The sequence below is a fragment of the Erithacus rubecula genome (genome assembly GCF_903797595.1).
Source record: "Erithacus rubecula genome assembly, chromosome: 2".
Lineage (NCBI taxonomy): Eukaryota > Metazoa > Chordata > Aves > Passeriformes > Muscicapidae > Erithacus > Erithacus rubecula.
In genome coordinates, this window is record NC_136685.1 from 32612904 (window position 1) to 32627118 (window position 14215).

The following is a 14215-nucleotide window of genomic DNA, read 5'->3' on the forward strand; positions in this document are numbered from 1 at the left end:
TTCCTAAAGTCACATCTTGCTTTTTGGGCTTTCAAACATTGTACCTTAAATCTGGTTTGATTAAAGCCTGTATTGCACAGATCCCTGTACAGGGCAATCAGAACATTCTGTAACAGAAGACACAGACCACCTTCTGTCTTGTCTCACCTTATGGCATCTCTTAAACAGGCTTTGCATTTTCTGAGAAGTTTTATATTCACCAGATCCCTGAACTGAGGCAGGCTCACACCAACTGATGAAGTAGAAGAGAGGGAGAATGAAAGAATGAATCCTGCTAATAACATCATTGCTTCTCTTCCAAGAACAGTTGAATTTTTAAAACAACCAGACACTCATCTTTACACCACTTCAGGTAAACCCTGCTGACCCAATATAATTAGAGCCCCTAAACCAATAATTCCATCAGCTCATCACAGGGTGAGGATGAGACATAACCTGTTTCTCTGAAAAGGCTTCCTTCCCACAAAACCAGACTGTTAGCACTCTTCAGCATCTAGTTGTGTTGATCAAGTTCTGAATTTACCTTTCACTTATTCTGTAGAACTGACAGGAAACAAAGCAACCTGTAATTTCTCAAGTTTTCATTTTTCCTGGGATTCCTAGTAAACTGAAATCACACACTGAGTCTTCCAAAGGTTTGGAATTAGCCAAATATGCCACAGAAACAAGGATAATGAAAATTCCTGCTGAAAGTCACTTTCAAGGTCTAACACTGGAAGCACCAACCTAATCTATTCCAGAAGGGAATGAGACAAACACCTAGGAGTCATCACTGCACCTTATTGATAAACTTTCTTCAGTGCTTTTAACCACCAATGTTCAATGGCTGATGCAGTCAAGTCTAGTTTTGTTTTGACATCTCATACCTGATGAAACTGTTTCTCCCAGGATTGCCTTGCAGCGCTTACAAATTACTCTGGTATTTTCTTTTGACTTCTGTAGGACAAAAAAAATATCATTTAAATGTCACTCAGATATTCTGAAAAAGGAATGCATAGCTGTAACATAATTTAGAGACCAGATAGGAAACTTTTTACTTGTTTCTGTCCTGTTTATGTTTGCATGCACACATATTTGCCTTCACTACCTCAGCTTTCTACATTTTGACTTGCTTGCAAGTTTCGTACTAATTTTAAAATCTGGCAATATATCCACATGGCACAATCTGTAATGGCTAACAGGAGAATCTTGTAATATTGAGTGACTGGATGATAAAATGATAAGCTAAATTCGATTGTGCTAAGGGCAAATTAATGCACCTGAAATAAAGTATTCCATTATATATACATAAAATAGTATGCTGCAATGTGACTACCATTACACAGTAACAAGTTCTAGCCACTGTGGACAGTTTTATAGGAGTTGAATACCAGTTCAATGTTCAGCAGAGAACAGAATATGTCAGCAGATTATTTTGAGTTACTAGGAAACAGCTGAAGTATACAACACAGCACAATATTCCAGAAAGATGAGTGGATGCTGTTCTTGAACAACCCTTTTCCTCTCTTCAAACAAATACAGAAAAGGTATTGACAAAGAATAGCTGTCAGAAGTGCCAAATAGTTTCTATATGTGGCATGAAAATATACGTAACAGAAAAATATATGGAAGACAGAAGACTGAGAGGTATCAAGATATCTAAAATCACAAATGTTTAGGAAAAGCTGAACAGGAAAAAAACCAAACATATGCCCTCATAGCTCAAGCTATGAAATTCCAACCCTGTTTGAATTAAAAAAAAAGAGAAAAAAAAAAAAAGAAGGTATTTGTCACATGATACATAATATAGTTTGGTACTCACTATAGGAAAGCATTTAAAAGTATAAAAGTTAAAGAAGTCTTCATAAATACAGAGGAAGCAATGTCATCAAGGGCTTATAAAAAAAAATGTGGATAACAATATCTGGTTCATGGAGTCTCTACACTCTCCATAACATCACTGAATATTTGCCTTTGCTTCATGCATCTATTAATGCCCTTTGAAAAATATCTCATTTCTAGATGGAATCTACCCTATTAGACTCCTACTAATTACAGTGTTAATATTTAAATTCAATACATCAAACAAGTAAGTACAATTCTTACTTTAATCCAGAGTCTAAGCTTCAGAATTGGTTTTGTGTGGGCTTATTAACCTGGGTATAACACATTAGAGCTCTGGTCTGAAAGCAGGACATACACATATATATATATATATATATATATATATATATATATATATAACCTTAATGATGGTCAAAAACAGAATCAAACTAAAAGCCTGAGAGCTGACTATGTTTGAAGTACAGTCCCCTTGTGCTGGAGATCAGGAAAATCATCTGGTTCACATATATGCAGTTATCCTCTTTCCCAATTCCTACCTTGCTACTCCTCTCAAACATATGCAGTGAAATTACTTGCTCAATGTGAAAAGCAAGCATAAAAAGACAAGGTTTTGCATAAGCCAGTGTTTGAGACTGGTACAAATACTGCAGAGTACAAGTACAAAATACACAGTACTTCCTTGAAAGCTACAACTTGAATATTTTTTTTCTGACTCAGTTACAGGTGCTGGCTGAGAACTGTGCCTAAAAAACATCACTAACTCGTTGTATCATGCTTCAATGGAAAAAGGGATAGTTTTAGCTTAACTAATTAAATCCATTTATCTATTTGACAACTTGCAGCTGCTGGCAATCTGCATATGCAGGTGGATCACAAGCCTAATAGTTTCTGTTTCTATTCCTAAGGATCTCTGATATGGTGTCAGGAAAAATATTTTTCCCAAGAGATACTATTAAGATGCTGCAAGACCATGTGACATTTAAGAACTATGTTACACTGGAAGACTAATAGATGTGAAAAATATGTTTGCAATGAAAGGATGTTGTCTTGGTCCCACTGGAGTTTGGAAAAGATTGTTTAAGTATCTCTGGTACATTCCTGCTACTATTTTGGTCATAGGCAAACACTTTCCAAAGAACTGCAATGCAATTAAAAAGGAACTTTCATACTGGGGCAGACTGCAACAATATTCTCTAAAATGAGAACATTTATGCCAATAGCAATCTGTCTTGCCTGTAACTTTCTATTACTCATATTATGGAAGAATTTTCTGCTTCAGTATGAGGGGGATTTTTCCTTATTAGTCTAGCTTCTGCTGGATCTAACAGTTCTGCTCATTTGCTTGGCAACCGAGTGATGCTGGAAATAAAAAAACACAGAAATGAGAATTCACTGCAAGTGCGAAAGATGAAGAAAAAGGGATTGGACACAAACAAGGAACAAATTCTCAACTTCAATGCAAGTATAAGGAAGCAAACATGAACATTCATCACACTAAACTATTGTATGCTTCTGATATAAAACAGCCTCCTCCCTCATTCAAAAGTTCTGCTGTTATCCTGGTTCGACCCAAATCTCAATAAAATCATTGTTCCACATCCTTTTTTTACTGCCTTCTAATCTATTTATTTCTGCCTGCAAACCAATCCTTTTCTCATAAACATTCTCTTTGATGAAGAAGTGTGCAACATAAACACCATGTGCCCTTGCCTCTTCCCATATTTATTCCTGATGTTCTAAGATCTCTTTTAAGACTACTGAAATGTGAGAATCCATTTTGGCAACCTCTGGCAGAAAGCATTGTCCTCTTGGAAATTTGGTATCATCTACTCTACCTCCTTATTAAGGAAACAGAAGAAGTAACTCCATTGTCACAGAGTTAAGCCAAATTAATCTGCTTCTGCCATGCTGATACCCTTACAGCATATCAGTCCTTATTTTCCTCTCTGCATGTTCTGTTTTTTCCAAGAACAATGGAACAAGAAACCCAGGGGACCACAGCTGCAAGCCTTGCAGATAGGGACCACAGGGCAGAACTGCTCCCCATGCAGAGGGGTCGCTGGGAACATCACACCAGCAATCACTGAACTGCCAGAATCCTGGTGACTCTCACTGGGGATAGTACATATCATTATAAGCAGCAGGGAGAAATCAAGGTGTCTGGTTCTCAAGAGATTAAATGTTTCATGTTAGAAATGTGTACAGAATAAGCCTTCAATTGTTCCAGGCACAAATGGCCAAGGCAGCCAGGTAGACAGTTTAATACTTGGCATTGGGAGAAAATACAGCATGTGTAGGCCCAACCTTTGTCAGTACAAATGCAGACAAGCAATAGATTAACAGAAAGGTCTTCATGGAAATGTGAGTGAACTCAGTTCTGCATGTTCTTCTGGCAGAAAAAAAGATCACTGCCTGAACTTTTATACAAGTGCTAGATGTCCAAACATAAAGCACTGAACTGTTTTTCTTCACGGGTTTTATCCCACCACTAAAACATATGCACCCCCAAAAATGTCTTTTTTTCCTGGGCAACAACAAATTTTAATGTTTCTAAGTCAATGACAGCCTTCTTCCTACAGACTTAGTTGATGAATCTGTCTTATCCTGGAACACCTCAGAAACATCAACATGAACAGGTATATGGGATGGCAGGTTCCTTTCACTAGACAGAGCAGTCAAACAAACTCAATTTCCTTACTATGCTTTAAGAACCTAACACAGCCACATCTAAACACAAAGGACACATTCCAATACTTCCAAGTCTTTCTAAAAATAAAAAAAAAGGGGACAAAACCCCCACACTTCTCTTTTATCATAGTTATGATTATGCCTCAAGTCACAGTGTAAGAAAAAAAATTGTTACTTCAATTTCCACCTCATTCTTTGTTCCACCGCCCTTTAACAAACACCTAAACCATCATAGGTATTACCTTACTAAATTCTGATGTCCTTCACTCATGATAATTTTGAGGGAAAATATCTGGGTTCAGAACTACATAATAAAGTAGCTTTTGCAGTAGTACTATAGAACTATACAGTACTTTATAGTATTAAGTTCTACTTGTGTATTGAGGTCAATATCAGACCAATAAGGTCAATAAGACACCAGGTCAATAAGACTGTGGTGTGAGCTCTACAAAATGTAAAAATATAGCCTGGAATATTTTCTGGCTTCTGTACAGCTGAATGTCAAGGACTCCCTATGACCTTCAAAACAGTTCTATAATACATACAAATTAAATAAACTAATAACAAAAGAAAGTACTTTACAATGAAAAAGTCCAAACAACTTCACCTAAAACATATTTAAAGAATATACTTTACCAATTTGGAGCCACACTGTGAAACATGGTGTCCAGCTTCTGAGCAGCACATGGGGGATTCAGGCACATGTGATTCATTTCCTGAATTCAACAGGAAAAAAGTGTCTCCAACAAAACAGTCACCATGCTGAGGGTGCAAAGTGCTTCTGGCAAAGGGGTCAGGGTGACAACACCACTCTTCAACTAAATCACTCCAGTTTTCACTTGGTAGTGGAAGAACTCTGAGAAATTTCCTTGGAGGGAAGAAGATAGAAACATTTCAGTATGTTATAATTAATTTCTAAGATACTTAAAGAGAGTTTAGGCTTCCTACAAATAGTGGGATAAGTATGGCATTTTCTCAAAAGGAAGTGCTTGACTCTCTTTTCAGCCAAAGGCACTTTGTTTGGGTGAATTCTGAGAAAGCAGTGGCTGAGTTTCCTTCCATGATGAAGCATTTCCCAAGGGTAAATCTTCAGGAATTATAAGGCAGAATTTGACATAGTCCTCTCTTGAAATGAATCACATAGCAAAAATAAAACAGCTCTACCCAGTCATGAAAATATGAGTACTTGCAATTACATTTGTTACTTCTTGTAAAGTTCCCCAGCACCAAATGTTGATATAAAACTAACAAAAACAGACTCATGCCACAGCAAGATTCAGTGTGCTTTTTGTTTCAGATACCAGACTTGAAAAAGCTAAAACCTGAAAAAACACCACACTACATCTTCATTAAAAGATGTACAAACAAACAAAACACCAAACAAATGATAATTCAATCTTAATTTAGATTCAGATACTCAGATCCAACTTTCAAGGCAAATTCCTTTCTCCTGGGTAGCTGTATGGACCAAGGATACTGCTTCTGGAAATATTACTTTGTTTTCATTATCAGCTGTATTGGGTTTGCATTTTTTACTCTCTACCTAGTTTCTTGAATGCTTTCCTTTTGTTACCATATTTCTTCAGCTGTCACCTGAAACCTTCACCAGAGCTTCTTGATTCTACTCCTTACTTAAAACTTGCAAACATAACTTTGCTTATGGTGCTACTTTGCAAATAAAAACACAGCTGCTAAACCAATAGTTAGGCATCTTCCCTTTCCTGCAGTTCCCAGACAAACATTTTCTGAAGATGTCAGTTGCTCCCACTGTAGCTTCTTGGCCTTTTTGAATTGTTCGGTAGGTGAAAGAAAAACGTTTTATTTAAAAAATCTTTTTTTTTTTTTTTTCTAGATAGACAATACATTTAAAACTCTGCTTGCTCCACCTGCAGATCAAAGTTGGAATAACTAATTCCCTGATGCAGCTTTACCAAAACTAAATAAAATGAAACCTCTCAGTACTACCCATGTCTGTCTTCATTTTCTGTGGTCTTTATATACTGCTTGAGATACTACTCAATTCTGCCAAAGTGACAGTTTACTTCTGCTGTTGGCCTAATAACTGATTCTTCATCAGCCTTTACAAGTAGTTCCAGTGCCTGGACTCACCCTGCTAGAAAAAAAAAAAAATCTTCCTGTATTGCTTTTCAAACAAAAGTAACAAAAAGCTGGCATTGCTCAGCAATGTTCTTACAAGGAAAAAAAAGACAGAGGCTACCTTAAGCTGCAAACTCATGCTGTCCTGTTTCATTACATCAACCTTTCTTTACTCTCACAGTCTACAGCATAAGGATCTTTACTTCTTTTCCAACAAAAGAAGTTTTTTGAACCAGTAGGAATTTCTTAAACTCCTCCTAACTCTGAGCTGTACAGAAAATATACCATTTCCACTGTATTTTAGGCTTTTGCCACTCATGGGTGGGTCACCAGAACTGAAGAAATCTAGTACTTATAAAAATGGAGCCTTCTTAGAAAAACAAACAAACAAAACTAACTTAAGGTTTACTATGTATTGACTAAATTGAGGCTACTAAATAACATGATAAAACCTAGAAAACAGGGTGACTTATCTCTCCAAACTTGCTCCTAATAAAAATCAGGTTTCTACTTGAAGATAGCCACCTAGGCTGCCATCAGAGTCAGAGAGCAACAAACAATTCTTAGGTTGGGACCTTTAGGAGTAGCTTTCTCATGAAAGTGTCTAATTTAGCCAGGCTGAATCTCCTGCTGTAGATAGTTCTCACATTCCAACCTGAAAAGTAGGTAATTAATTTACTTTTTCAAAGTTTAAAGTTAAGCACTAGTCTATAAGAGCCCTGGCATAAGGATATAAGTCTTAAATGATCTTCCAGGCTACAGTAAGTATTTGACCATAGAGACCCCTGAAAGACTGGATTAAGAAAAGCAACCCCAAATGTCCCCAGTAACCCCAAACCCACAGTAATACTATTCTGTATACTGAAAATACTAAAAACTGGAAGTAAAATGGACTTTAGACTTTTAAACATATAGTTGTTCAGTTCCATCACAGAAAAACAACTGCATTTCTTTAACTGCAGTCTCCCTTATTTACCTATTAAAAATCTTGTGAGAGCCTAGCTGGACACTTAACTGTCATGCTTAACACTACTTATGTAGGAAAAGTGTAATTTGATTTGCCCTGCCATGAGTTTTTCAGTGGAGTATTTGTGCAGTACCAATTATTATCACAGAATCATAAAACACCCTAACTTGGAAAGAACCCGCAAGGATCACTTGCTACTCACAAGCATCCAACTTAGGACACTGCAGAGGACAACCTGAAGGTTCATACCATGCCCAGATGCTGCTTGAACTCTAGCAAGGCTTGGTGCTGTGACCACTCCTCTGTACTGCAATTGCATGACAAGGTTTGAGTAGATGGATAGATTATGTGAGCAGCTGCCAGAAGGTTCCCCCACGTCTGATAGAGCCAATGCCAGCCAGCTCCAAGACAGACCCACCACTGGCCAAGGATAAGGCCATCAGCAGTGCTATTGCCTCTCTGAAAATGTATTTAATAAAGCAGGAAAAAACACCTTGCAGTCAGAAGAGTGAGAAAATCTGGGAGCAACTTCTCTGCAGACACCAAAGGCAGAAAAAAAAAGGAGGAGAGAAGGTGCTCCAGGCCCTGGAGTAGTTTTCCCTGCAGCCCATGAGGAAAATAATGGTGAAGCAGGCTGTCCTGCTGCAGCCCATGAAGATCCATGGTAGAGTAGATGGATGCACTCCATGGGTGACCCCACACCAGAGCAGACAATGCCCAAAAGAGGCTGTGGCCTCATGGGAAGTCTGGCAGAATCTGTGGACCCATGGAGAGAGAGAGAAGCCCACACTGGAATAGGTTTGCTGGCAGGACTCATGACCTCTTTTGATATATTTTGTCCCTCTTGTCCAGCTGAAGAGGGGACTGACAGGGCAGCTTTGGTGGGCAACTGGCATCCACACACCACAAGCCTTTAAGAATTTAAAGGCTTCATGACAGGAATAAAGTATTAAATAATTATTTCATATATGAGGTACACTTAGCCTAACTGGAGGAAGAGAAAGAATAAAAGAAAGTATCTCTAATTCTTTTCAGCTCTTGCACAATGGAAGAAAAAAAAATACAACAATTTCCTCTAATGTGCATAATGTGAGGGAAATTGAAAAGAATGAAAGAGCATAACCCTAACCTCTGAAGAGCTATCACATAGGAAGCAGAATGAGACAGAAAATTTCAGAAAATGTATAGAGTCGATTTTTGTGAACCAAGGAAGGATTACTTACATTTAAACCATTACTAGTACATTTCTTAATCTAACCTTTAAAAGGAAGGCTTCCTATGCAGCCTCTAACAGGAAAAAAAAAAAAAAAAAAAAAAAAAAAAAAAAAAAAAAAAAGATTTAGAATAGGTTTGGAGTGGTTTGTTGTTTTTTTGTTTTTTTGTTTTTTCCATATTAACATAGATTCCTCTTGCTTTCACTGAAGATTACTGCCATCTTCATTTCAGCAACTTCCTAGGTATTGGAAGAATCTTATGTATTCTCCACAACCTTATCTAAACTAAATCCCATTTATTTCAATTTCTTCATAACAGTATGATTTTTTAGATCTTAGGTTTTGCTTATTACAGACCCTTTCCTAGTAATTCACACTTTAATATGCTCTCTTTCACACAGTTCTGCAATTGCCCTTCAATCCATCCAGCTCTGCTGTCACTTAACTCTTCCTGGAGAAATGCAAATATAAAAGTGCAATATGTTTTGAAAGCAAATGTCACTGTCTAGAAATTAGAAGTTCCATTATTTTACCAATGCATGAAAATAGAGAGTTATTACTAGATTTTCTGATGAGACATTTGAGATGAGAAAGTTAAGAAATCCTTATTCAGTTACATTCAGCTAGCCATAAATCTATTTCTAAGGCAAGAAAGTAACAGAAATTTAGAGAATGAAACACATTTGTATTATTGTTTCAAGTGTTTGGAGTCACACAGATCATAAAAGGCTGTAAGAACACCTCTAACAATTCTTACATACTCAGCTGAAGCTGTCAAAATTGTTCATCAGAAGAACTAGACAATGCAGCACCTTTTTATTAAAATTCTCATTCACTCTGCAGACTTTGTAAAGAACAGAGATAAGGCCGAGTCACACAGCTAAGACACAGTTCCTGCTTCCCAAATTCAGCATGCCTGAACTATGGGGAGGCAGGCTTTGCTTAAAAGATAAAAGTAAGCTGTGGTCAATATCCCCATTCTGAGCAGCCAGACTATAATTACAGCATGATTACTGAAGGAAATTTGTAAGAGACTGAAAAGAACTGAAAAGGATTCCTAAAATACAGAGGAAAAAAATCAAGGAGTAAATGAATAAACAGCTAAAAAACTGCTTTAGGTAATTTTGCTTTTTGTCATCTGCAGTGCTTCAAATGTGTTCTTGTCTACCAGTTTTAAAAGAAATACCTTTTAGCTGTCTCTAAGTGCACAAAAAACTATGAATCCCAATCACTATGGCATTTATTGCTATAAATACAAGACACTGCAGTACTCACCGGTCTTTCACTGCGATGTCACCACAGGACTGACAGTAAAAGACATAATTTTTGTTGGGTTTCAGGCTTTCCCTCAAGGTAAAAACCACATCTAGAGATGGAAGGAAATATATTAACCTTTAAAATTGTGAAAATTTTCTGTTACCTGTATAAAAAAATCTTGCCGAATACCTCAAACCAAAAATAATAAATCTAAAAGACAAAGAAAAAGGTTGACATTTTAAACACAACCCTAATTTTTTAGAAGCAAGTATTTACATTTAGGAAAAACCTGCTGTCTCCACCTCGTGCCCCATATTACTGAGTAGGAGCTGCATATATAAATAATTATTTTCAAGGTGCAAATCCTCTTCAGAAGAGGATTGATATATAGATATAATTGCAGAATTATAAAAATCAAAATTCAAAGCCACTCTTTCACAGTGGTATTTCTGAGGATCAGAATATGAGGGGACACACCAATATATAACACAAATAGTCATGATGAGGAGCAGGGGCAGGCACTAGTTTTACATTTTCAGGCAGGTAAGAAACCAACAATTGTGGAACCACTCCAGGAAAAGATAGTGAGCAACGGCCTCTGCAGGCCAAAATGGTCTCACAAAAGGCAGCTCAAACAACTTCTCCAAAGCAAAAAAAGAAGTTCTAAAAGTCTCCCCAAATTATCTGATTACATTAAGTGGAAGAAAAGGAAACCTGTAAGCCTAGCTCTACATATAAATATGCTGTGCATCACCCACTTTCTCATACTTAAGAATCAAAGTTACTCTCAGCGCTGACATTCAGTATTTGAAACTTAGGATTCAAACACAAGAGAAAAGTACTTCTAAAGGTTCCAGAATTTCAACTATTTTGAATAATAATATGAAACATCAGAGGGTAATAAAGACTATCCAATATATATATTGATTACCACCTGGTTCACATACCTATTTCACTAGCACAACTTTCCAAGGCTGATTTTTAAAACTTCATAATCGGTCTTTTGAAACATGCCTCATTAATAGGACACATTAAACAGTTTGATATAATTGAGTTGTCAAAGCCCATGCATCATTACAGATTAATGTACAGATGCCATCTCAGCATACCAACACAGTATTCTAATGTGTTTCTGGTGCTGCATTCCTGTATATTACATATTTTATCATCCTTTTTAAAAGCTCAGAATGGTGATTTTGTGTTATTTAATATATCTTTCTGTGTCACATCATATAAAATGAATCTAAACATATTGAGATTGGATGTCAGGATTAAAGAAAGCAACAGCTGTACTACCATGCTTTCTATTTATTGCAAACACATCCTAGACCTGAATTTGCATCATGGAAATACAGAAAGCAACTTTGCAGATGTTACCTGTGACATTAACCCTGAAACCCGAGCTGTGAGAATAGTGAGTCCCAACACAAACCCATAATCCTTCATGACTAAGTGGTCAGGGATGGACAACCATAGTCTGATTGCCTGGATGAATCTACCCCATTGCTGACAGGATGGGGAGTAATGGGTACAAATTGAAAGAAAGGAAATTTAGGTCAGACATTAGGAAGAAATTCTTTACTGTGAGAGTAGTGAGACAGTGGCACAGGCTGCCCAGCAGGGCTGAGGATGCCCAGCCCCGGCACCGCTCGGAGCCAGCCCGGGGAATGCTCCAGCGCTCCGGTCCAGAGCGACTGTCCCTGGAAATGGCAGCGGGGACTTGCGACTAGAGCAGCTTTGAAGTCCAGTCCAACCCCTCAGCATTCCATGATTCCATGATTTTCAGCTACCAAACACGGAATAGAAGTAAAGTAATTTAATAAAGTAATTTTGAAGTACTATGGGAAAGCAAGGGGGGGCGGAAGAACTGTGAGCAGATCCCAAACACACCGCGTTTCCCTTTCACTACGTCGTTTCGGCACTTTCAGTTTCTAAAGCCGACAATGCCAGAAGGCGTTCGCTCTACAGAACCTACACTTCCCAGCCTCTCCCACACAAACTTCCCAGACCCCAGATCCCGGGCGGCCCTTCCCGCCCCGCCCTGCCCCCGCCCTGCCCTCACCGGCGGAGGGCGGCGCGCCGCGCAGGCGCACGCGCAGGTGCAGCCCCTCCCCGCGCAGGCGCCGCAGCCCGCGGCACGAGGACGGCGCCAGCCTGACCCCTGCCGGCAGCGCCGCCGCATCGCAGCTCCCGCCGCTCCTCACTTCCAGGGAATCCGCGCACACCGAAACCTCCACCGGCGCGCTGGGGAGCTCCGCCGCCGCGCTGCGGAGGAAAAGCAACGGGTATGCCTCGGGAAGGAGCTGTCGGGGCGCGCTGCTGCTTTATACAGGCCGGCCCGCAGCTCCCCCGCAGCCCCAGTATCCACGCGGTGAACGAGGAGCAGCCGAGAGAAACAATCCACCGTTCTCAGGAAAAAATTTATTTGCGCGGTAGCCCGGGCTGTGCCGAGCCGAACAGGGAGAGGTGCCCGCACACACCCCGGTCCCCCCGCTGAAGGCTAAGGACGTCGAAAGCCAGACCCGCCGCGCCCCCCGGCTGCCCCGCACGGCCCGAGCGGCGGCGGGCGGCAGCGGCCCCGCACTACCGGATAACCAGCAGCGCGCTCTGCGTCCCCCGCCTGATCTCCATCAGGAACGCTCCCGCCATGCCGGCGGGCGCCGCGCAGGAAGCGGCCGCGGACCCGAACCCGCCGGCGCAGGCGCGAACCCGCCGCCCGCCCGTCACAGCGCCGCCTGCGTGCGACCGGAGAGACACAGAACCGCTGACACTGGAAGAGACCTTAAAGACCATCCAACCAACCCGGCGCTGCCGCTGTAACCCCTAAACCACATGGCGACTCCACCACCTCCCTGGCAAATCTATTCCAGCCCCTGACCACCCTAACGGTGAAACATATTTTTCTAAAGTCTAATCTGAACGTCTCCTGTCTCAGGGCCATTCCCGCTATCACAGTAGGCAAGGCAGAAGTGACCGGCCCCCAAAACCTCCTTTCAGGCATTTGTAGAGAGCAGTGAGACCAAAGAGCCCCAGCTCCCTCAGCCGTTCCTGCAGGACACGGCCGCTGCTGGCGGTAGGGTCCGGCCTGGGGGCCCAGCGATGAGCCCCCAGGACAGGCTCTGCACAACCGGCCGGTCTCAGGGGTTTTCTTATCCCCAGTCTCTTCTGTGTCAACATCGGGCTGTCACCTGCCTTCCTGCCACACCACCGCCGGGAGGAGCCTGGGCCCGTTCTCGGGCCCTCCCCACGAGAACTGCGGGCTGTGCCTGGGGGTGTGTGCTTCGTGGCCAAACGGGGCTGATAATGTTTCTGTTTTAGCTATTGCTGAGCGGTGTTTGGACACTGCTAAGGCCTCCTCAGTGTCTCACTCCGCACCACCCAGCAAGTAGGCTGGAGGTGGGGGAGAGCCTGGGACAGGGGGTGAGGTCGTACAGCCGACTTGAATCGTCCAAAATGATGTTTCATGGCACATAACATCGGTATTACACACAGTGTGGCAGTAAAAACTCAGCACATAGTCTTTCCAAAGTGACCACTGCTCAGATACTGACTGAACATCAGCAGTCTTGCTGTGGGAGATGGTGAGTGATTGTATGTTTGGGAGGATGTTTTTGTTCCTCTTTCCCTCATCTACTAAAACATCATTGTCTTAACCCACAGTTTTTCATGCTTTTGCTCTTCTGGATGTACCCCTGAGCTAGCTAACTGGCTGGGGTCACCCCATCATGACTTCGAGGTTCAGTCTGAGCAGAGGCCTCTGCTGAGATGGGGCAGGCTCCCCAGCACTGGGGACTGTGTCCTGTGGCAGGTCATGCACCACTACTTACCCCTTGCCTTGTGAAAAAAACCCTCTCCATCATTTATTGCAGCTTTACAAGTCTGCCCAAATTACTTCTGATCCACGTGCACCCAGCTCTTGAATGCTGTCACAGTGTACTCATAGCAAACAGGCTCTTCACACAGGCAGCTGGTGCTCTGGGGTGAGGTTTCTCCTGCCTCTCATGAGATCTTTTATAGAGAGACATAAGTCCACCCTGACACTTGTGTAACTTTCCCTTACCATGTGAGCACTTTCACCACTGCACACTTCATCCAGGATGCTGCCCTCAAAGCTGATGTTCAATGTTCAAGGACACCAAGGAAAGAAACTTTCACTTTGTAAAAAATT

At 41.0% G+C, this 14215-nt stretch overlaps 1 protein-coding gene across 5 annotated transcripts in view; it reads right to left on the reverse strand.

The window, feature by feature from the left end:
- The window catches only part of UBE3D (ubiquitin protein ligase E3D), a 76367-nt gene extending 63612 nt beyond the window's left edge, over positions 1-12755 (reverse strand). For all 5 annotated transcript variants that reach the window (XM_079327177.1, XM_079327176.1, XM_079327174.1 and 2 more), the window contains exons 1-5: positions 12635-12755; positions 12110-12312; positions 10066-10156; positions 5149-5380; positions 867-936 (exon numbers count right to left, since the gene is read on the reverse strand). In XM_079327177.1, the coding sequence (XP_079183303.1) occupies positions 867-936; positions 5149-5380; positions 10066-10156; positions 12110-12312; positions 12635-12696 (658 nt within the window). In that variant the 5' untranslated portion in view covers positions 12697-12755. The remainder of the gene's footprint in view (positions 1-866; positions 937-5148; positions 5381-10065; positions 10157-12109; positions 12313-12634) is intronic.
- Positions 12756-14215: the final 1460 nt, after the last annotated feature.